General features: G+C 43.1%; 1 protein-coding gene across 1 annotated transcript in view; it reads right to left on the reverse strand.

The window, feature by feature from the left end:
- Positions 1 to 23,131, reverse strand: part of DSTYK (dual serine/threonine and tyrosine protein kinase) — a 29,699-nt gene extending 6,568 nt beyond the window's left edge. Inside the window, exons 1-10 of the mRNA XM_067310542.1 lie at positions 22,833 to 23,131; positions 13,903 to 14,288; positions 7,391 to 8,054; positions 4,732 to 5,006; positions 4,242 to 4,325; positions 2,739 to 2,915; positions 2,322 to 2,451; positions 1,907 to 2,063; positions 1,024 to 1,156; positions 236 to 349 (exon numbers count right to left, since the gene is read on the reverse strand). Of these exons, the coding sequence (XP_067166643.1) occupies positions 236 to 349; positions 1,024 to 1,156; positions 1,907 to 2,063; positions 2,322 to 2,451; positions 2,739 to 2,915; positions 4,242 to 4,325; positions 4,732 to 5,006; positions 7,391 to 8,054; positions 13,903 to 14,288; positions 22,833 to 23,070 (2,358 nt within the window). The 5' untranslated portion in view covers positions 23,071 to 23,131. The remainder of the gene's footprint in view (positions 1 to 235; positions 350 to 1,023; positions 1,157 to 1,906; positions 2,064 to 2,321; positions 2,452 to 2,738; positions 2,916 to 4,241; positions 4,326 to 4,731; positions 5,007 to 7,390; positions 8,055 to 13,902; positions 14,289 to 22,832) is intronic.
- Between the last annotated feature and the right edge of the window lie 739 nt (positions 23,132 to 23,870).

Raw genomic sequence — 23,870 nt, forward strand, 5'->3', positions numbered from 1 at the left:
TCACTCAACTGCTCCCTTTCCCCTAGGCTTTCTGTCTGAAGTTGAGCTAGGGAAGCCTCACTGCAAGGCTATTTTTGGTAAATACCACTGATTGCTATGGAGAACTAACCAACACATCACAAGTGAAAGTTTCCACATGAGGAAGGCTACTACTTCACTTATATCGTGTTTCTCCTTCCCACTAAAAAAACCTGATTAGACTTCAGAATTAGCCAGATACAAAAGTTTTCCTTACCAAGACATTTTTAAGTTTGATATCCCGGTGCACAAGTCCTTGACTGTGAAGATAACGGATTCCTTCAACCACATCCAAGGCAATCTGTAAACGTGTTTCTAATTCTAGCCCAGCCTAAAGAGTAAATAAACACAGATTTAATCCTACAAGTGGAAACTACTTTTATCTGAGGGATTTCCTTACCCTTCTTTGCCAAACAATACTGAAAACAAAGCAATTCTTTTAACTCCTGCAAAGCCATCCTTCCAGAAAGTTACTAGGCAACAGAGCAGACTGCAGGAGCTGCTCTTATTACTTTCCTAAAGCATTAGTTTTACTGGATCAAGAACTGGTAGTCTCTATTCTGGAAAGTAGTAAACATGCTGCTGTAGCCACAGCACGTTTCAAAAGGGTTTCCACCAAAGTAAACAGGCCTAACAGTTTGGTGAAAGCCGTAAGGAGTAGGTGGACAGGAAAGTCAACAGCAGAGGCACGTGACTTCCAACAGTGCAGTGATCCAAATTGTTCCAGCCCACCAGTAAACCAAGGGACACCCACCCTTGTGCCAATACAGGCTAGTTTACATGCAGCACACAGCACTGAAGCACTCCAGAAAACAAACCTGCACTATAGCAAAAAACATACCTGCATTCAACGGATGGATTTTTCCCCTTCAGAACAGGGAGATGGCCAAGAGCACTACCACAACATCTCATACTTCCTCAGCATAGCCTAGCTTCATTTCACATCTGAACACAGATATACAGGCTTTTTTTTTTTTTTTTTTTTAATATTTAGATTCTTGTTACCTTTAGTCCTGTATAGAGGTCTCTGTGCAACCGTTCCATTATCAATAGGACAGCAATGCTGGAACCTCCTCCATAGCCATAATCTATTACAGAACCATGGAGATGTACTAGCCGCTCATGTGTCTGTAGAGACCTAGGGAAAGTTCAGCACAGAAAATCGGTCATTTTTATACCCTTTCCTCCACTCCAGGCCAGGCCTAATCTTGTAAAGGAAAAAACTGCTCAATAACTGCCACATTAGTACAACAATACTAAGACACACCTATGCCAGTCCTAACCACATGCCATATAGTAGAAAAACTCCACACCACAGTTCTGGGGACCATATGAATATATTGTAATCAGATCCAATTAAATTCAATTTAATAAAAGAGCTTAAAGGTTACAGTGCAAAAGAAATATTGCAGTATTTCAGCTGTCTTTACTGCAGCACTTGCAACCATTTATTCAAGACAAGTTAAATTTTCTGCTGTGTAGACCCATCATTTTCTTTTGTGAATTCTAAGAGAGGATAAAGTCATATTGGAAAAGGAGAGAAAAATCAACACAAAAAAATCAGGGGATGAAGAGCTGCTTGCTACTAATTCTAATTTATTCTGCAAAATAGCAAGTATTTGAACAGCGTACATAAAAGGAGAATCAGATTAAGACAAGAAAGGGCTTGCCTACCTACCACTGTCTGCTACACTTCTGCAATGGCACTGGCAAGCTGTCTTGCCTTTCCTAGAAATGGCAGCTTAGCATTTGGTTAAGCCAACTCACCGAGCGCAGAGCAGAACTATGCTGAGCAAAATTTTGCCTCTGCAAACACAAATAGCATTTGTTTGCAACAATGAAGTTAAGCAAATCCATGTGGAGTGAGAAAAGCACTTACAATACACACCTCATATAGTGAAACTCAAGTGCAAGGTCATTCCAGTGTTTCTCATCTGGAGGAACAACAGATTTCAGTGCACATGGGAAATGCCCTCCCCAGCTGTCACACAGATACACCACGCCATACTGTCCTCGGCCCAGCTCACGGCCCAGCTTTGGCTTGCCTGTAAGGCACAACATCCATTTAGTCAGAAATTAAAACATCTTCCTTCCCATTACACGAGAGGCACACTATCAGGCTGGCAGCCTGCTCCTTTTCAAGGGCCAGCAGCTGCACAATTCAAGATACTGAGCATGCATCAAATGGAGACTCACTGAAGCAGTTTACTGCAAAGCAAACCCCTTCCTTCCCCTTCACACTGGCTTCTTCCGAAAAAGGAGGGAGAAGATATACTCCAGAGAACATCAAGCACAATGCTCACCATGTAAGAGCACATCCTGGAGGGACCTGCTCTCCAGCGAGAGACGTGCTAGCCGAGGAGCGTGATCTTTCCGCACCTTCAGCCACAGGTCTTCTGTCTTCTCCAGCCTGCCAGAATGGCCATCTTCTAACTAGAAAAAACATCATATATACATGGTCATCCTGCCTGGTCTAAAACCGCAGTGCTAGGGAGTTCAGTGTCTTTGCATAACTGAGTAGAGATCCTGCTTAATCATCTCTAGTTTAAAAAACGGAATTTTGTATTAGGGCACTCACATCAGCTCTTCCACCTCTACCTGCAGTGAGCAGCACTACCTACATGGACTGCTCTTTTACCTAGCTCTGCTATTAAAAAAAAAAAAATTCTTTCCAAGAGTGGTAATGTACAAAATACAATTTCCTTCTTTACAGCACTCACCTGTCGTAGAGAAGCTGCAAAAGCCTCATGGGAACTGTTTAGCCTGGTCCGGAATTGGCTGCAAATGCTCTTAGCCAACTTGGATGCACTGAGGCTCTCAATAGCATCCTGAGCAACCTTCCTCTTCCAGTCACTGGTGATGGCAGGTGGGCTGACCCATGTAATCCGCTGGATTATCTAGCAAAACAGGGAACAGAATTAAGGCGCTAGCACAAAAAAGTAAAAGGTCAATCACTTCACTCAGACTCCTCAGACACTTTGCTCTAACAATACATATTCATCTTCTTGCAGAATTGGGTTAAATAATTACCTTAAAGTACTGTTTAGAGCTGTTCATCACAACATTGTTGTACATACACACACACACACACAAAACAGTTGGAGAGATCTGATTCTTCTGAATATCCACTCAGTTCATTCCGACATACCAAACATCCTTTCATGTTTTTGACCAAGACCATAAGTGGTTACACAGCCACGGCCTGGAAAACCTCACTACTGCAGTGCAGACTGAGGGCTGGTTCTGTCCCCAGTAAGGGGCTGCTACCTAACGATGCTGCAGATGCGTCTGGCACTGTCGTGGAATAAACACCACCTGCACAAGTTAATCTTAAGGAAGACAGTTTAGAACTGCATCAAAGCTACCCTCAGGATGGTACAGGCTGCTCCTGAGGCTGTTCCAGAATGGAACAAACAGCATAAACAGTAAACCAGAGACGCAGGAAGAGAGAATTTCCTATATTGAGGAGAGCTACAGTGAAACAGCTTTTCAGACAGACACTGCCAGGTGCAGAGATCCTGCATTTCCCTTAAATTGCCGGACAACCAAGATGCTTTTCCCCACTCTTTATTAGAAGTCTCAGAAACCCAGCTGCTGCACACTCAGTCTGGATCCTTCCCCCTGGCTGAAGGAGGAATCTGATGGTTTGTTACCACTCAGTCCATGGTGCGGCTATTTGGGAAAAACCCACATTCCTCAGTCATCCATACATAGCCCTTGATACCATTTGGAAGGAATATCAAGAGGCTGAAGGCAGTAAAAGCCATCCACACCTTTTACAGCAGAAACTTCAGAAAGTTGAATGCTTTAAGAGACAAAGTTATGACAGAGACCTGAGGAAACCTGGCTGTCTCTGGAGGCAGCACAGTGAAGAGACTCAAATCAAACTACATTACAAAAAACTGAATTCCCCAAAATGCAGGCAGAACAGCTTCAAAATACTGATCTCTATCCCTTTGCTGTCTCAGGAGAGAAGGGGAAAAAAAATAATAATAAAAAAAACACACTGAACAAGTATTTGTTTTAATTTAAATATTTCAGCGTTCCCAAGAATAAATTACACACACAGGCACAGTGCTGAGTGAGGAAGCTACAACCACCCAATGCATGCGCCCAGAGCCAGAGTTTAGAGGGCAGCAGCGAGTATTCACATTATCTTTTGTTCCAAAAATATCACACAGTACAATGACCCCTACTAAAAGCAAGTGATAAGATGCCCATACCTGTTTGATCTGTTCCCACAGCATCCTGGTTACTGTTGAGCCAGAGTGAAAAGTGACTTCAACATGATAGGCTGCATTTAGTATCTGGAAAGCAGGGGAAAGATGAGAGTATGGGAACTCTGCAAACCAGTTACTACAAAATTTGCTAGACATATCTTGCCTCTGCTAATGACCAAAGGACAGCATACAAAACACTGATTCACCTGATTCAGTTTATCTATTTTGTTATACTCATAGGTGTTTCTGGGCTGTAATTTGGTTACTTTATGCAGATTTAGGAAGGACAAGCAACAGGCCTTCAAGTGACAAGCTAGGAATAAGACTAATGTTTCCAAATATTAGTATCTCCCTTAATGACATCAGACCCACAGATACTCCAGAGTTGTTGCATTCCTCTGATTTCACTGGGCATCTCAGTTTCCTCCCGCCCTCGTTGCATCAGGATAGCGACAATTAACAGCAGTCTAGACAGCCGTTTGAGCCACCATACCTGTTTGAGATAATTGCTTGTGATGTGTACAGAAGCATCCTTTGACTTCTCCAAACTCCTTGCAGTATGTACCGAAACATCCCAAGACTCCTCCAGGCTCTTCAGACATCTCTCCAGCGTCCCTACAAAGCTCTCTCGCAGATAGTCCACTGAACTAATTAACTTGTTGGCAACTGCTTGGTTTAATCGAGAAATAATCAGTTCCTGGATTTGCTTAATACAGCACTTTATGTCCTTGGAACTTACAGGTTCCCCGTTCTCAGGGATTATGATGTCTGCACAGAGGGGAAAAAAAAAAGAAGCATCTTTTGTACTTGACAAACATATCACAGTTGCATCATCAGCTACTGAGCTGCTTTAAATGGTTTGCAAAGCAGCGACAGCACAGCATCAGTCAGGAGAGCTTCTGCTCCAAAGGCTCTTTTACTATACTGCTCCTGCAGAAGTTCATTGCCTGCTTTGGACCCAATTGATGTAACCTGAGTCCAATAGTGCTCCTAAGCCATACAAAGAAACCTCTGAGCAACAGAAGAATCCATATCCTGACTGTTTTCAAAGGATTAAATTTTTGCCAGTCTACATATCTAACTCCACAATGCCAGTTTTATTGGAAGTCCCGAACACAACCCTAGAAAGCTTGATTAAGTTTAGCATTCTGTGACATAAAGTACCAAACCACTGAAGTAACTCCAGGCTCCACATACGTTCTTTGGAGCACACACCTGGTTAAGGAAGCTAAAATACACATCTGACCAAGGTAGAAAATATGCTAATGCTTGCTTCCATTCACTGGTGCTTGGATTCACGGGATAGCTAGCTCTAACACCTGATGAACTCTCTACAAGCATTCCGTAGCTACTACAGGTTTACACTGGTACGGTGATTAGAAGTTAACTATTGTCTTGAAAATTAAAGGGCAGTTACAGGAGCACAGAGCTGTCTTTCCGTGTAAAGAAGCATAAGTCAGGAAACTCTTCCAAGCCAAGCTGTAATCCATAAGTACTACTGGTTGTTGAATGTTATTAGAAGGTAATGTAACAGCCAAGCAGGTTATTTGAAATTTATTTCTGATGCCTTGGAAAGGTTGATTAACACCTTGTATTTTTAAACAAGCACTGAGCAAGTCACTAGCTCATGCAGCTAGGAGCTGAAGACCTTGTCTCTGAATTTTGGCCAAAGACAGTCTAGCCTATTTAAAACAAATCCAGTGATCGGCAGATGGCATTAGCTCCTCAAAGAGAGAGGGTGAAAAAAAAAAAAGGCAAAAAAGATTCTCTTCCTTCCCTTAGGATATTATTTCACATACTAAAAGCCAACAAGATGCTACATTTTGTAAGTGATATTTGTTGTTGTTTTATGTATGTGTATACACACACACATACATAAATATATACACACATATATATATACACACACACATAAATATATAAATATATATAAAGTGGGTGTACATATATGTTGCACTTAACACAAGCTCTTTATGAAGACTACATTTCAAGTGGCCATTACAAAGGAAACATCTCAAGGAACAGGAAAGATGTTTTCCATGCCCACCTGCAGAAGCAAAAATTTGAAGATCCTCTTCTACAGGAGAGTAAGCCTAATCCATCATTTCTCCTCTTCATCCCAGGAATTAACATTCCATTTTGAAATTGGGAGGAAATAAGTCAGGACAAACTTAATTTTTATCTAGAATTTTAGCCCCTTTGATGCCTCAGAAGAACACTCCACTTGCAATGAAATAATTTCCTCTAAACCTATAGCCTAAAATTCCAATTTTATTTTAAGGAGAAAAACCTTTCCATGTCAGCCCAGGGAAATGCATTTCAGTTTCAGGACTTCTTTGAACAGAAATGATTGTTAGGGTAAACCCCTACCTAGCAAGCAAAGAGCTGTAGAGTATCAACCTACAAATAATCACTTTGATGTTTATGATAGACCACGTATTCCTGCAGACAAGATTTAGATAGCACCTCACCCTTCACACAGTTTACACACCCTTCTCTGTATTCTTCCAGCTTCTGTGTTCCTGGAAGTTCTGGTACTAGAAGGTGCAATGAGAATTCCCATTTATCCCAAAAAACAAATGCCAAATGCCAAGCACAGGCTTTTAGGAGCACAATACGCTGTGCTGCCTAAGGAAAGTCTTACCTACCCAAAAGAATTTCTTTTTAGGAGGTTCTATACTCAAGACTCTTAAACATCCCTCAGACATGAAGAAATCAAGCAGAAAGCGCAAATAAATCTTCACTGCTAAAACTCATTTCTTTTCCTTAGGACAGATTTACTCCCAAGTCTCAACACGCTTGCTGAGGTAAAATTGAGACTTATTTTCTTACCCTGCAGAATAGGGAATTAAAGCAGAGAAATAAAACATCCTACCTCGGACTGTGCAGAAAGCTGGGGGCAGGGGGTAGGGGTTGGGGGGTGTCTGCTTATAAGAAATCAAGACTTTATATATTTAGGCCTCTAATTTAAGGACAGTGCAGGAGATTCTACAAAAATTAAATGCTTTGTATATTAGTTCTGAATCTGATTTCAGAGTCACCTGTCTAGACTGGCATTCAACTGTTCTTTACCAGGTGGCAAATATTACTCATTCACCCTCCTTTAAAGCCCCTAATCTCCTTCTTCTCGTTTCTCTCCTTCCAGTAATTACCTTTGAATTCCATAGTAGCAGCATCTTCCAAAAGCTCCTCTTTCATATTATTAAGAGTCTCTACAATCATGTCCTTCATCTCCTCTTGTTTACGGTTGGCAATGTTCATCAGAGACTCATAGAGCTCATTCTCCTTCTTGCGGGTGTACTCCAGCCTCTTGGGGGTGATTTGCAGGTCTCGCTGCATGTCGAAAGCCTGATTGATGAAGATGTTCAAGCAGCGGCAGTGCACTTCATTTAAACTGGTGGCTGCTTCCACAAGATGCTTCTGAAGCACCTGCCTGGAAAAAGTGCTTAGAAGACGGAGCTTCTCAAACTGCTCCACCAGCATGCTTTGGGCATTGGCATCAGGAGCAGGAGCCCCGCAGCTGCAGTGGTTGGTACTCAGGTACTCCAAGTCCATCAGCTGAGAGTAAAGGGAGGACTTTTCATTATCAGTTTTTTTGGGAGAGATCAGCTCAGCCCCTGACTCTGGCACTTTGAAGAAGAAAATGGGCAAAGAGAATTTCTCTTTGATTTCGCGCAGTTCGTTCTCATCTGATGGAGAAAGTTCAGCCTCACTGATGGCAAAGATGACAACAGGCAAGACATGGTTCATATACTCTTCCAAGGTGCCTTCAGCAGACTGGAACCCACGACATGGTGCTACCACAACATCCACTTCCTAGCAAGTAAGGAGGTAAAAACAGAGTCTTGTCCAGGTCCTTTTTAACACTGATTCATGCAAAACTGCACTGTAATTCATTCACAAAATGCAAAACAAACATTCAAACCCTACAGAACATTTATGGAATCCCATGTACCGCATCATGCTGTAGTACATAGCCTACCTGTGCGGCTGATGCAGACCCACTAGCAGGAATGCAACTGAGAATGAATTACTGCCCACCGACTCCAGAACTGTTATTCTGCATCACTAAGTGCCTTTGAGTTTTAGCCTACTTCAGAACAAAACTCGGAACAAGTTTCCCAGGTAAGTGCTATTACAGAATAGCTTTTATTCTTTAGTTTATGCCCACCCTCATTTTGCAACAACCTCTTCTAGTAAATATGCTCTCAACCTCCCATATCTGTTTACCAGATATTCAGCTCTTTGAGGAGATAATCACGCTGCCAATTTTCAGCATAGTTCCCAACAGTAAAAACTACTACGCTAAACACTACTGCCAAGATAAAGGCAGCACAAAAACATATTCCAAAGAGTTCACAGCCAAAGGACAGACAAGGAGGAACAGATGGTTGTGACAATAAGCTTAGTTGTGATATTCTTCAAATCCAGCCAAAACCTAACATGTATTTTATAACACACATTTTCTTACTACCCAGTTTCACTGCTTGGGTCATATACTACTGCTGACAGAAGTGTCAAAAGAAGACTTTGAATTGAAAGCAGAATTTAAGTGCCATCTTCCCTGCTCATAACAGGGGGGACATAATTAAGAATTCTTGAATCATTTCTCCCCCAGAGTTACTCAAATAAAAGGCTTGACCAAATCTCCCAACTGCTCTTAGAGATAACAGGAAGTCATTACTGTCACGGGACTGCCAAGCACTGAACTCAAGCTTGTTTGATGTACTGGCGTTTGAGTGGCCTGGGATGTGCCATTCTGCAATATTCACCATGGCCGATGACTCACACCAGTGCCTGTAAACAAAGGAGGAAGCCAGTGCCGTCTCTAGGAGACGGGCAGAAAACCAATACAGAGAACAGAAGGCAGCATGAGCAACTGGTCCCGCTGTTTCCATAGAGGCCTATCGGGCTTTTTCAGGAACCCTTGCAACACTTCTCATTTTTTAAAATGACCTGCGGAAGTTTAAACACTGCCTATGCAGCTCCATACTATCAGGGATCTTGTCTTCCTATGGGGGGGGAATACCCATGATTGACATTGGATTCCTAAAATTCATAAATTGGTTCTCACAAGGTCACACCACTACAAACACTTGAACACTTATGACAGAGCTGTAAGCATGAAATTACTATCAAGCAACTGCATTCTTATTTCCCTTAACTAAAAGGCGCTTTTAAAATATCAAAGCTTCTCACTTAGCAATCTGAACATCAGGTAGAGAGATACCAGAGTTACAGTTCTTCCATTTAAAATATGCTGAACAGTTCAACAGTCGCACAGGTACTGTAAACAGCACTAGAGCTGAGGCAGTTAGAAAAGAGCAATGTGCTGTCACACTACATATATATCTATGGATTCAGACTTGCAATTCCAGGCTGACCACTGTATCCCATATCCCAGAACAAAACTTAAAATCAAGGATCAAGTAGGTCTTGACTGACAACAAGACAAGTCAGAGTCTCAGTGAATGCACTAGAGACAACTGAAGTGTGTCATTTTGCTAAGCTTAAGTCAACAGATAACGCCTCATCTCCAAACTGGTTGAAAAGCATTTATTTGCTACAGCCCAAGAGTACCTCATCCCATTTTGTTAGACTTGGGGCAGTTTAATCGTCGTTTGTATAGGTAACAGGTGCTGAGAAGCTAACCCAGTTTAGCCAGATTTTTGCCCAAATTCCTATCAAGCTGATTATGACTGAAGGCCCAGTTTAGTCTCATTCCAAGCCAATTTGAATACTCTACCTTCCAAGAATAGTCTGTAAATCACTGAAGTCTGACAGTTACTGCATTTTTTAATATGTGGGAGGTAAATTCCATAGCCTCCCTATTAATCTGAGGTACTTGTATATTCCTGGATTCTGCTTAGAACTTTATTTCTCTCTCCTCAATTTTTCTGAGGTCTTGTAACTTTATTCTCTCTGCTTCCAAGAGGGCTGTGGCAGAGAATCCCAGATAAGGAAGTTAAACTAGATCTCTGGTCTCCAGCATACACAGCTATCCTTCACAGAGTATAAAAAGCTCTTGCTTTGACTTCTTCTAATGATTCGGAACCCCACTTCCTCAGGGAGTTTTGTTTTACCTTTGCTGGAAGGCTAACCCCAAAAAGCCTCCGAGGTGTACACACACACGAAACAGTCTGAGAAGCAATTTTATTTTTCTGACCATGAAATCTTCCCCGTAAAAGATATATCATGAAGCCAGCAAAACTAGAAACAGAGAAGAGATCTCAAATGGATGGAAAGGGAATTTTACGGTGTTGGCATTTTCAACACTGCCTACCCTCAGTTATTCCAATGTAAATGGACAGTGAAAGAAGACTTCAGATATTTAACACTAGCATGTGGCAGAAGCACCTCAGCATACCCCAAAGTAAGCTGCTACTATGTGGAAGTGAGAGCATCTCAGCCATCATAAATGTCATGCATATTTATGTATTATTGCCACAACCAAATATGTTAAAAATACTCTCAAAAAAGAGATCAGTACATCTTCAGAGCTTTAAACAGGATGTACTTTAAAATTACAATCCAGTAAGTATGTTACCACATTCTTTGCTACTTGTAACAGACGGCTACTAATTAACATGACCTGAATCACTGCTGCAGTACATTTAAAAGAATGCAACAATAAAACCCAACCAGTGCAGTTCTCTTGTTATAGCTCATCTAACCACTTTGTATTTTTTATTATTCATTTTTCCAGCTTTGTCAGAGCAGCTGAAAAGACTCTCCTTCCCTACAAGCCCTGGCTGAAACTTTTCAGCCCAAGATTCAAACTAGAATGCAGCACAGAGCAAAATAAATGCAGCCCCACGTAAAAGAAAGATTTCAGCTCTTTTATCCTCCTCCCACTTAGCTGTACTATCCAAAAGAGAACCAATACTTCAGAGAACAGTTTGGGCTTCTAGGCACAACTGATAAGATTTAGGGAAAGAGCCAACTGCTTACTTCCACTGTAAATCTAACAGTCCGTCTAGCTAGATGGATTATTTCCCATGACCTAGATGCAATCCTGCGCACAGTGATCCCCAAGGAATAGAACAGCTTTGCCAAAGAGTTGTTCTTCCCTGACCATTTATATTAATAAAATCTAAGCTCACATACCTATTAGCACAAGGTTGTGTTCTCACAGCAGCCGACCCATGCAAATGAAATTTTTGGCTCCCTCCTCCTCACCCCCTTTTCTGTGAAACAAGTTTTGATTAAGACATCCTTAAGTAACACAGAAAAGCAAGCGTGGCCCCATCCTGGACATCAATAATTTATCAGACTAAAGTTAAGTATAAACTCGGAGTGTTCCACTTGCAGTTCAATATTAAAAGGCAATACGTTCACTCCCCCCGTCCCAGAGTCACTGGCAGGCCCTTTGACGGTATTCTGCGGGTGGATACGCGTCCCCATTACGCAGGATGAATATGATTTCAAATGCTCAAATCAGATGCAGAAGTACACAAACCAAATTCTGGTGTCCTAAAACTGTTCAAGTATACAAACAAAGGACCTGCAGGTGCCTCTTCAGCCACTAGTAAGGTGACTGAGTTTCTTTATCCCCCCAACACCTAGAAAGTACAGTTATCATGAAATATCCTACTGTTGTAAGCATTTTGCTACTGGGAGAGGGGGAAGGGAAAAAAAAACAAAAAACACACACACAGATGAGAACACAAGGACTCTAGTTAATAAGTAGGAGTAAAATTCAGATTGTTTTCCCTCCCCCTCTCCCCAGAAGAGGCTGAGCTCCTCCAGCTTATTTGGTTTCTGGGGAAGCTAAACCCTTAAGATCTCAAAATAAGTAAATGGAATATGCACCAAATACCATGTTATCATCAAGCATGGAACTGTTACTAGGTTATTAGCTTTGCTTCCCAAGATATAAAAAGGAAAAAAAAAAAAAGTTCTTTCAGAGAGGTTCTGCAGGCTTGCAGCTCTGGTTTATCTCCAGAAAAACCTCATCCATTACTGCTCCAAATGTATATTCTACTACTTACAGCAGTAACGTCCATGAGTAGCAGGTATTTTTAACTTTGTTGTCTTGGTGTATGCTGAACAGAGCTGGAAAACACACATTAGCTACAGGAGTAAGAATCACAAATCTCTCAGCAGGAATCTAGACCCCAGTACTTTATTCCTAGCCCAATTAGCTCCTAAAATACATGAATTCTATCAGCCTATCAATTTGGTTCTTCCTTTTAGCCCTTGAATTCATATAAGGAATCCTTTGACTCAGTCTGAGGCTAACTGTGATTCACCCTTCCGCTCCTTCCATTGGAAGAGCTTTTTATTTCACCAGCCCTTTTCAAACTAATCTGAGTAGCTTTTTTCATCTAAGTGTCCTAAATATAACCAAAGCCAGACAGAGGGATCTTTGTCACTCATAGGAGAAATCTGAAAGAGGGCTGTAAACCGCAGTGTAGCTAAACCGACCCATTTAAAAACATAACCAAGTAAAATAAATGTAAAGCTAGACACAGTCATACACAGCAAGGCAGCATTTTACATACAGATGCTCTGGAACGGACATTTATTTTGCAGTACCAGCAGCTGACCTGGTGCTCTTAGGGAAAGTAGTGGGTGCCTCACACACAGTTTATACAAACATGTCACTTCTGTTCTCTTTCAGTGGACACCAGAAGCCACGAATGCACTACAACATAGCATTAACTTGGCTGATCTGATTAGGGTAGGTTTAACTTCAGCTATAGAGCAGCTTTGTGAAATGTACTTCAAACTGATGGAGATAAGCTGAGTCCCCATTTTCAGCCTATTTTCAGTCATGTCTAGATTCAATTGTCCAGAGAAAACTACCTTGACATTTTGTTGCTCAAATAGAAAGTTCATACTCTTAATCCTGTGAGAACAAATTGCACTTAAACTATTTATATTTAAGAATAAATAATCTATTGCTGATATCTGACTGACAAAACACAATGCTCCTGAAGTATTATACTGCAGTAACACAATCCTCTAACATAAAATACAAAATGAGAGCTAACTTAAGCTATAAAAAGTTACGAAATTCAACTTTCACCTTTAAAGGTATTTGTTAAATATCAAATTGCTACACCTGCAGGATAGGAACGCTTCATTTTCTGGGTAAGTAAAAGAAAGATTGCAAATCAAGGTACTGGCAAAGCTAGAAACAGTACTGAGAACAGATTCCACTTTCTGATTTCCAACACCTTCAACTTCCACTGACATCACAAAAATGTAAAAGTTTGCTCCTTTCTGACAATAAGCTCTTTAGGATAGAGATTAAATATATATATACACACACACAGGTGTATGTATATATATATATATACACACACACACACTTGCATGACAGCTTCTACCTACTATTGGATAGTGAGGCTAACTCAGATGACCTTCAAACTAGAGTCAAACTTTAGGGGGCATTTGGAGGCACTTGGAGTAAGTTTGGCTTCTAAGATAGGTGGCAGCATTACGGAGGAATGATATGCTAACAGTCAACACATGTAAACAAAAGTGCGCACACAGTTTTAGACAGTCATGTCTGATTAAAGCCATCACCATACTTACAGCTTCTATTTAATAGAAGAAAGACTTGTATGCTTGAGAGTTTATACCAGTTTTATTAGGGACTATAAATTTTACCTCTTGATAAGATCGCTATGACAAAGGCACATGGACACCAAGTTACCTTTAGAAGCGAGTATGGCAGCATGACCTCCAGCTCCGCTATCCGGTGAGCAGGATCTTCACTGTCCCCATGAACTTCTAAGTCCTCCTCCGGTATTGTGTCCCACTGCCCTCGGTGGGCTGCCATCATATGGACCAGTTCATACTGCTCAGGCAGCGCTAGACTAATCCGTGTTTGTATCCCATGTGTAAAACGGATCCGTCGCCTCTTACAATTCTCCTCGCTGCTGATCTTGGTGGTAGGGAGCAGCTTCTCACCCAGGAGCATGTTGAGTAACTGGCATTTGGCATTACAGTTCTGGCCAAGAATCAGAAGGCAAGGGTGCCCGCTCACAGTCCGCTGGAGATGCTCTTCCTCATGGCGAGGGAAGGAAATGAAGTTCTGCCCTACAATTGAGAACAGACTGCGTTAGAACAGGCTGGCTGAACATTAAGCCTCACAGCTCTAAATAAGCTGTACGCAAAAGTTCAGAGACATCATCACCCTACAACAAGCCAAGCAGCCCACTTAGCACCAAGTACTTGCTCATGTATCCTGAAACTAGCAGCAGCAATTCAACATTTTTACTGAATTAATATGGAGGCCCACAGTAGCTTGATCCTCACAAAGCCACTAAGACAAGTTTGTCACTGTTCTCCCCATTTATTTCACTGGAAAATATTTACAGTGCTCTCTCCAGCAGGCTAATGGAAAATTAACAGTAGGCCTTAAGAGTAAAGAGGAAACATTTGTCAAGGCTGAAACAACCAAAGGGCTAATTTTCCTCATGGGTTGGAACAGTGTCTTGCCTTGCTCCAGAGTTCAAGGGCACCCAGTGGGTCACTAAAGCTCATTCTTCCCAAGCTTTGATGGCTTGTCTGTACAGAATGTTCTAGGCACGTACCAGAAATGAATCCAATCAACTATGAATTGGTGAAAGTTCTACCCATACACTAACAAATGTCAAATAATTTGTAGCTACCAAACCCCAAAAGTATCACAGGACAAATTTCTTGACCAACAAATTCTAGGATCATTGACATTAAAGAAGCAAAACCTCCTCTCTAGCCTCAAGGAAAGGCATTCTTGACAAATTGCTTCCCTACATGAAGTAGATTCCAAGACCAAGCTTGCTGTAACATGGTACCAGCCACTAACAACAGGCAGCAGCCTCTAACAGCCTCTGCCAGCAGTTCCCCATGATGGAAATGCAATCATGTAGTCTAAAGATTTGTCATGCTTTCACCAGCCCAGGTGGAAAAGAGTCCAAGGTAAGATGCTCTTTGCTAGCAGCCAAAAGGTACTCAGTGCAGTCTGAAACGCAATACGGAACAGCTTCAGTCATTTGACAGCACAAATAGATACCTTTCCTTTCCATCTTGAAAGGAGTAATCTACACGGTGAAATCAGCATAGTTTGCCAAATATTCTTACCATTTAAGTAAAACATTTAAACTGCTAAAAAACTAGTGAGCACCTATGTCTTCTACACAGTAGCCAAAAATCCCTGTAATCACTCTTCTTCCGCAACTTTCACTTGAAGCATCAAATATAACAACCCACTAATCAGCCCCTTTGAGCTCTTGGTCCATTATGCTGGAACTCCTGGCATTTGCCTTACTGTATTAAGGCCAGAGAAAACAGTTTCAGCATTGAATTTAGCTTCTGAATTCTTTTAGAAGTGCTAAATACAGCTTTTTCCATGTTCAGTCATCTAAGCTGAAGTCTAAGAAGCTTTGAGTTACCTTATGCATAGCAACAGAATAATTCTGGCAGCACAAAAAATGGATACAAACAAATTCCCCATCTGCTGCCCTTCAGCACAATTCCAGTGAGTACAAAACAGCTAGTGTTCTACTACAGCCAAAGATCTAGCCCGTTTTTCCAGATCTGAAGGCAGATGGCACCCAAGAATGGAAATGACAAATGAAGACACAGTCCTAAAAAGAACTGCCAAAATTGAAAGCTATAAACCAGTATGATTACTCCTACATCAGGCAAACTGACAAGAATGCCAGTATAAAGAATAGACTCAACTACAATATAGTAGGGAAGGACCAGCAGGGATTTTGTAGAGGAAGGTCCTGTCTCACAAGAGCTATTAAAATTCTTTTAATGAGTCACCTACTTTGGCATCCAAAATTATTTCAGCATCTCAAGCCTCAAGAAAACAAGAAGCTCTACAATATACCAAGATATTTCCTCAGCACTACTAACCAGATCAAAGATAACTTAACAGTTATTCTAAATCTCATTACAATAGCTTTCCATTCTTCTGTTTTAATTACACTCATTCAAACCAGGAGCAAAACCACTCGTAGCTGGTTGTGTCTAGGTAGCAAAGAAGCCTTGAACTGGTTATTGAAGATCTTACCTAATATTTAGCTTTCCAGACTTCAGACTGGAAGTCTGGAAATAGCACTGCTTGAGGAATTTTTTTTCATTAGACAGCTTCTTCTATGCTAAGCAACACTCACAAGAGCAACCCTCCTCTGTGCCTCAGTAAGCCCCTCTCCTGCACCTGGCCCCATGAGGGGAACAGCAGCTCTGTCCCAGAGGCTGACCACCACGGACCAGAGCCTGAAGACCCTGTGGAGCCCAGCAGACCTCGTTACTGAATTCATGTACAAGGTCCTCCTAATACGGCAAGGTATCACTGTAAAAGATTAAGAGACACTTCTTAAAGCGTGACTCTTAGTAACTGCTTCTTAAACAAGCCTTTCAAGATCCGTAACCATAGCAGAGTGGCCACGTCAAGTGTCTAACGGCTAGAATCCAGCTAGCAGCTTACAAAAGACAAAGAAAACAGCAAAAAACAACAGATAGCACATTTAAGCCTTCATCTACAAGATAAAGAACTTCTTTGATCTGGTTACATCTATTGAAATTTCAACTGGAATTCAAGCTTGTTCTTCAGATATCAAGCATGAAAAATGCAGCCCAGGAAGGAGTTGTACAGGCCTTGAAGCCTTCTTTCCACAGGCTTTTTAAAAGGAACAAACAGACAGATTTCACGCTCTCTTCATTTTGGGTAGCCTCTGTATTTACACATACCTACAACCAGAACAAAATGATTGAAATACAGCAGCCCAGCTGAAATTACTGAAGCATGGAATGGATGTATAAATACTCTATCTTTTAAAAGCCTTTCATCTTTGTGTACAAAACCTCCCTGTGATCAGCATTCATTCAACAAGTTAGTTTAGCACAGTCCATACCAGTAATGAATCCGTTGTATTTAACACTGTGTCATACTGCAGTATTCCAAGTATGCAGAGTATAAGCATGGAACCAACCCCAAAAGCAAGATTCAACTATATCATAACTAACCCAGTCTACCATCAAGGCCCTCAAGTCATGGCAGTGGTTTCATATGTGTCACTGGATATCAAACAGTGATCTCAAGGCCTCATGGAAGCGAGATGCACAATTGTTCATGATTCTCCATTGCACAAAGCATATTACTATTTCTTCTTATCAGAATAAGACATACTGGATAAATACATTCATAAAATACCCAGTGGTATTGGGGTCACAAACCTAAACATAAAGAATTCCAAAGGTGAGAAATATGAGCCCCAGATTATAGTGCTAACCTAATAGAAAATATATTTAGAATTTGCTTACTGAAAAGAGGCAGATATATTCCTACATCCATATAAGCAACAACTCCTGCTTTTGACAGGGCTTTTGACAAAGATTTTAGCTGGTGCTAAATAGTGTGTTCATATACTGTATCTTTGAGACATGTGATAAACACTTAAAAACCTTTAGGGGAATCATTAAGCGCGTGCATCCTATTAAGCTTTTTGATGAAAGAAGGCCTGTCCAAGAACAAGGAAGACTCTCACCAAGAGTCATCTCAAAATTCAGTCAAACACTTGGTAGAACAAGCTTAGTTTGAATTTATGGAACCTGTAAAAGCCCTAAGCATTTACTAATCCCCTTTTTTAAGGAAAGCTTGCTACATTTCCAGTCTCTTGTCTTTCTATCGCTTCTCAACACTACATGTGGACAACAATGTTTGAATAAGGCCAGACCTTCATACTTCTCATTGCAGGTACTGATGTCTCTCAGAAATTCTTAAATTTCTGTGGCTGTTCTAATTTGAGCAGACATTCAATATAAATAAGGTCAAAGGAGCAGAAACAGACATAGGCAAAAAAGTTCTCCCAGGAAGCCAACAGGACTGAACACTTGTTCTTTATTCCAAATACTGGAATGAAGAAGAAAAACACTGGTCCAAAAGACAAATGAAAGACAGGAAAAGTGATTTATTGAAACAAATTAATGAAATATATCTTTGAAGGGATGAGGGAGGAAGGACAGAAGTCTGTTTTCAAGATCTGGCCCATCAGAGGTAAAACCATGAGCCTTATGTGTCTTTAAGTATCTCAGCTAGTTCTAGCCACCTGACATTACAGCTGGTGGAAAGGTGTCCTTCAGTTGAAGCAGCTCATCAGCAGGAGTGTCACTGACTCCCCTTTCCCGGAGCATGGGAAGAATAATAGTAACAATGCATCCTTGCTCCTCACTTTTATAAAAAAAGAAGAATCACTAAGGTTTAACACCATGCAAGACCTGAACCTCCAATTCTCCAGTAAGATTAGGTACAGGATTTCTTAGGAAGTGACAGATATACTTAGATTCTACAGAAATCTGTATTTAGATGCACTGCTTATCTGCCAAGCCTGAAGCACTTCATGGGGCACCACGTAAACAGCTTCAGACATTGCCCCTGCTTGAGTTTACTAACTAGAGAGCAATGAATGAAGTCTGGTTTCAGGGCAGCAATAGAGAACTCTAGTCAGTTAGATTGAATTCAAAAGAAGCAATCATTAAACCACTTGGAACAGGTGACCAGACCCTGACCATGAAAAAAGTTTAAAGAGGAGTCCATTCATATGGATGCCTACTTTTATGCAGTACAGAAAGACCAACACCGTTTTAAATGCACATGCTAAAATACACGGTTCAACAGTTACAGCAAGGTGTTTGCTTGCACACAGGCGATGAGTTGCAGAATACTTTGACCACTACAAGATTTATAATTAACATAGTTATATAAACTAAGGATAGTTTTAGTTCCACTCCCCCCACATCTGTCAGCATGGTGTTCTAATTCCATGTACAGGAAAACACATGTAACTAATCAATATACCAATATAAACAGTTCTTACAAGATCTGTAAGAACTTAACAGTCTACATGGTCTGCAGAACCAAGCTTCATTGCTGCTTAACTTGAACCATGTTAGCTAGTGTCTCCCCCCATCTAGTCAAGTAGTTACTTCATGAGTATCCTCCCTACTGCCTCTCCACACATAATCTAATCTTAAAACTCACCTTCTTATGTTTACATAACTACCAGCACAACAGAAGTCTTAATCTTTTGAGGATCACAGCAATATAGACAGAGCAGTCACATTTTAACCAGGATATACACTCTTGGTCGACACACTAATCGGCATGAAAACTCTTCCAAACCGTCTCATTAACGAACCCATACATAAATGTATTTTGGAGCTATTAGGCTACCAAGCACAGGGGTTTCACCCTAACACACACACACACATTCATTAAGATAATACCACAGCTGCTAGCCTAAACTCTAGTGAGGCTATGAGTATCTATAGGAAAGGTAGTTGCTTCAGTCTACAGAAATTTCTGAAGCAAGACAAAAGACATATTAAGAAACTCTGGTTCCTAGGTCAAACGGTTTGCATTATTTCAAGCAGGGAATGAAGAAAACAGAACTACAGTTATTACAAAGCAGAGTTGTCTTTTTTCTCTTAACATCTTTATAAAAAGTAGTGAAATCTGTTATTGCATCCCTGATTAAGATTTTTTTATTTGAAAGTCAGTATGAAACACACTAGCTAACAGCACCAAGAATAAAAACAGATGACTTGAAAAGAAGCTGTCAGGCCTACGCAGGTTAAAGCTAGAGGACTGTCATGATACTTTAACAAACCAATCTTAAAAACACTGTTCATGACAAAGCAGACTCCTGACCTACGAAAACATATAATATTTTGTTGAATGCTTCAGAGAAGCAAACATTGGAAAAAAGAGCACCTTTCCCCCTCATTAACTGTAGCTGGAAGGCAATTATTTTCTCCCTTGAAGTTATTTTGCTTCCCTTAGTAGTAAGAGTAAGTCACAGTACTGAGGCCACGGAGTGAACAGTCAGTGACAGCCCGTTCTTGACAAATCCGGCTCGTCATCCCCCTGCCTGGAGGGGAGGGGGACTGCAGAGTCAGCACACCTTCACTCCTTTAACTACCCAACCACGACTTTGACCCAGCTCACCCTAAGGCCAGTGGCTACTACTCATCTTTGCTGATACTTAGGACCATTTTAGGACAGAGGAAGCCAGCCTATACTTTAGACTGCTTGATTTCTGTTGATTCTAAGGGCAGTTACCTTTCTATACCATCACACTGGCCTCACAGGTGTCTCAAAAGCAAACCGGTTCTTATTTGTTTTGTTTCTGAACATCTATATTTACTTTTCCACTTCAGCTGTAAGCAATAAGAGACCTGTCCATTTCACTTCCCAATTCCTATGTGTTTCACAAAGCAATAGTTAGTGTTCAAGCCTCAACACATTGCAGAGCAGTGCAAGTCTTAAGAACAGCTTAGTCAAAATCCTTCTCACTATGAAACCACTTGCAGGGCAGATTTAAGGCAAGTGCTTCTGAAGTCAGTGATAACTGTGCTCCTTCAACCCTTTGACACCTTTGAAATAATCTCCCCATGTCAGGCAGGAAAAAAGAGTTTATTATCAGAGAAGGTAGCAACTAAATTTCAAATAGACCTAGAAACATACAACTAAAACTTTACAGAAACAAGAAACTCCAGGTGATTATTCAGTTACAAGGGTAACAAGCAATGCCAAGGCCCTGGCCTTCAGGCAAAGGCTCGTGTCTTCTCATGCCTTAAAAATAAAATAAAATAAGAAAAAAATAAAATCATTGTTTTGCAATTGTTCTGTCATCAAGATTCATTTAAGAAAACTAGCTGCGTTCACACTTTACCAAGTCCAGCTTTTCAACTAATGCCATCCTCTTTCCATACTCCCCTCAAGACTGCCACCACTGACTTTTGCTTTCTAGTGTGGAGAACTGTTAGCTTGGTCTGTGTCCCGCCTGGACTATGTTGCCACCTCCCCAGTTTGAGAACAGCTGACTTGCTGTTATGAAAATAAGAATAAAACACAAGTTATGAACAATCTTTGAAGTTTGAAATCCTGAAGCAAGAGCCTACAATGTATTTCTTGTTTGCATGAACAGGCTCTAAAGCAGTCAGTCTTTCTTTCAAGCCCTGATACTTAAAGGCCAACCGGTGACAGCAGTAAAGTCAAACCAGGCCAAGGCAGACATTTGAAAACCTGGAGGAGTCAACGGCTCTGTATCAGAAGCAATAGGCAGAACATCTGGTGCAATCTGTATCCTCTGTCAGAAACATTTAATTAATGAGGCATCCACAGCCTACAGAGCCCCATAAGCAGACTTTCAAGGATGTAACTGAGGGTTGACTAGAAACATTTTATAAGAAGTAACTAAACAGAGGAGCAGTAATTCCAGTGGAGCACTGCCACTCAGTCAGCATGGCGACTGACAGAAGAGCAAAACCAACTAGTTCCTATTTCCTGGAAATGGCAGAAAGATGTAAACAAACAGACTCAGAGACCAGATTTTTACAGAGTCTTCCACTTCTATCCTGAAAGTTTACATGGAACATTTCTGTCTGTTTTTGTCAAAAAAAAAAAAAAAAAAAAAAAAAAAAAGTAGAGCTCAACAACACTTTAATTTGAGTCATAATTGTGAGCGTAAGACAAGCATGGACAAGTATCCTGGACAAGTAGCCAATAGAGATGACTCATGAGCCATTTGGGAATGAATAAAGATCTTTATATATATACAATGTTATGCTAAACTCTTCTCACAAGACAATCTTGTGGAAGATGAAGTCCTGCACATGGCAGGAAGGCTCGTAGCAGGAGCAATGTTTGTCAACAGTGACAGATGAAAATAAAGCAGAAGAACGAAGCAAAATACTACTTCCACAAAGCAAACACGCCGCACAGTGCACTACACACCACCCAGCAAGCCACCCACCTCCCTGGTGCCATCCCCACCTCCCCACCCGCAGCTCCCAGCCCCTCCAGGGGCTCCTCTGCCCCTCTCCCAGACACCCACACCCCAGCACCCTCACTCACACCCGACCTGCTCACTTCACCTCACAAACCCTCTTGCACCCTGCAAGCACCTCCACACCACCCCAAATCCTCCCCAGCCTGTCTCACTGGGACTCCTCACCCCCCCCCACAGCACACCCTACACCCCCCCAGCTGTGCCATCCCACCTCCCCATCACCAGCTGCACCCTGTGCCACCGTAGCTCGCCCCACAGCCCACCTGCACCTTCTCCCCCCATAGCACAACCTAGTCTCCCACCTACACCTGTAACTCCCCCCTGCACCCCTCATTCCCCCTAGCCCACCCCCATAGCCCCCTCACTCACTGCTTACCATCCCACAGCCCTCACCCCAGCCCACCCTGCCTGCCCCACCATAACCCACCCATACAGCCCCCCAACTTGCACCCCGCACCCCCTACACCCCCCAGAGCTTCCCAGTCCCACAGCCCGGCCCAGCCCCATTCCCTCACTGCCTCATTCCTCACAGTCCCCCCTTGCCCCGCTCCAGGCTCCCTCCCCACAGCCCAGCCCACCCCACCTACACCCCCCACTCCTCACGGTCCACCCCTACGGCCCCTTATCTGCCCCCCCCTAGAGCCAACCTGCACCCCTCATCCCTACAGCCCCCCCAGCCCCTCACCTCGAGTCCAGCCCCCCTCCAATAGCCCCCGCACAGCCCCGGCCGCCTCCACCCTCCCCCACGGGGATGCCCCCCCCCGGCCCCAGCGCCCTCCCCCGGCCCCTCTCTCACCGCTCGGCGCGGGGCCGTCGCGGGGGGCCCCGTCCCCAGGCGCGGCGGGGGGGCCCTCGCCGGCCGCGGCGAAGGGGTGGCCCTGGGAGTACTTGACGTCGCGGAAGAACTTCTTGGTCTCGCGCAGGTTGTGCTGCAGCCGCGCCAGGTGCCGGTTGTAGTGGCCGAAGGAGCGGCAGAGCTCGCGGACCGCGCCGCCGCCGGGACCCCGCCATGAAGGGGCCCCTTCGCCCTCCATGTCCTCCGGGTCCGTTCCGCTATCCCCTCCCCACCACGGGGGACACTCGGCCCCTGCCAGGCTGCCGTCTCCGGCCTCTCCGCCTTCCCGGAGGGAGCGGCGCGCCCCCGGCGGCCGGGCCGGGCCTCTCCTCGTTCCCCCCCCCACCCCTCCCGCCTCCCCTACCCCCGCCGCCGCCTTCCTCCTCACGGACGGCGCCGCAGCAAGCCGCGCTGCGTGCGCAGCGGAACCTTTATCCGGGCGCCTCGGGGCAAAGGGGGAGGCGGCCGGGGGCGGACTCCGCGCGACGCGGCATCCCGGGAGGTGTAGTTCCGCCGCGCCGCGGGGGCTGCTGGGATCTGTAGTCCCGCCGCGCCGCGGGGGCTGCTGGGAGCTGTAGTCCGGCGGGCTGAGGCTGGGGGCGAACCCCCGCAGCGGGCCGGAGCCTGCCTCATCCCGCCGCATCCTCCTCCTCCCCCCTTACCCACCCCTCCGCCAGGGCCGCCGGCTCCCCGCGAGCGGGGCAGCACTGCAAACGGCCTGCCCGGTCCCTCCGAGCTGCCTGGCACGGTTCCCACGGATACCATTCTCCGGCAAATGGAAAATATCCCCGATAAACATCCTTTTTTGTTGTTGTCCTTCAAGCAGATATTCCTACGCTTTCCCATGCGTTTATTTTTAAAAGATATTCCCAGTTGCTAAGATTTTTACGAAAACAAAGTGGTGTTTTTCCAAGACATAAACTGTACCTCCAGACGAGAATTCCCAGGGGCTGAAATTTGCCTTTGCCCTTTGCTCAGGGTTGGCGTGAGACTAAGGTG

The sequence above is a fragment of the Apteryx mantelli genome, chromosome 25 (assembly GCF_036417845.1).
Source record: "Apteryx mantelli isolate bAptMan1 chromosome 25, bAptMan1.hap1, whole genome shotgun sequence".
Classification (NCBI taxonomy): Eukaryota; Metazoa; Chordata; class Aves; order Apterygiformes; family Apterygidae; genus Apteryx; species Apteryx mantelli.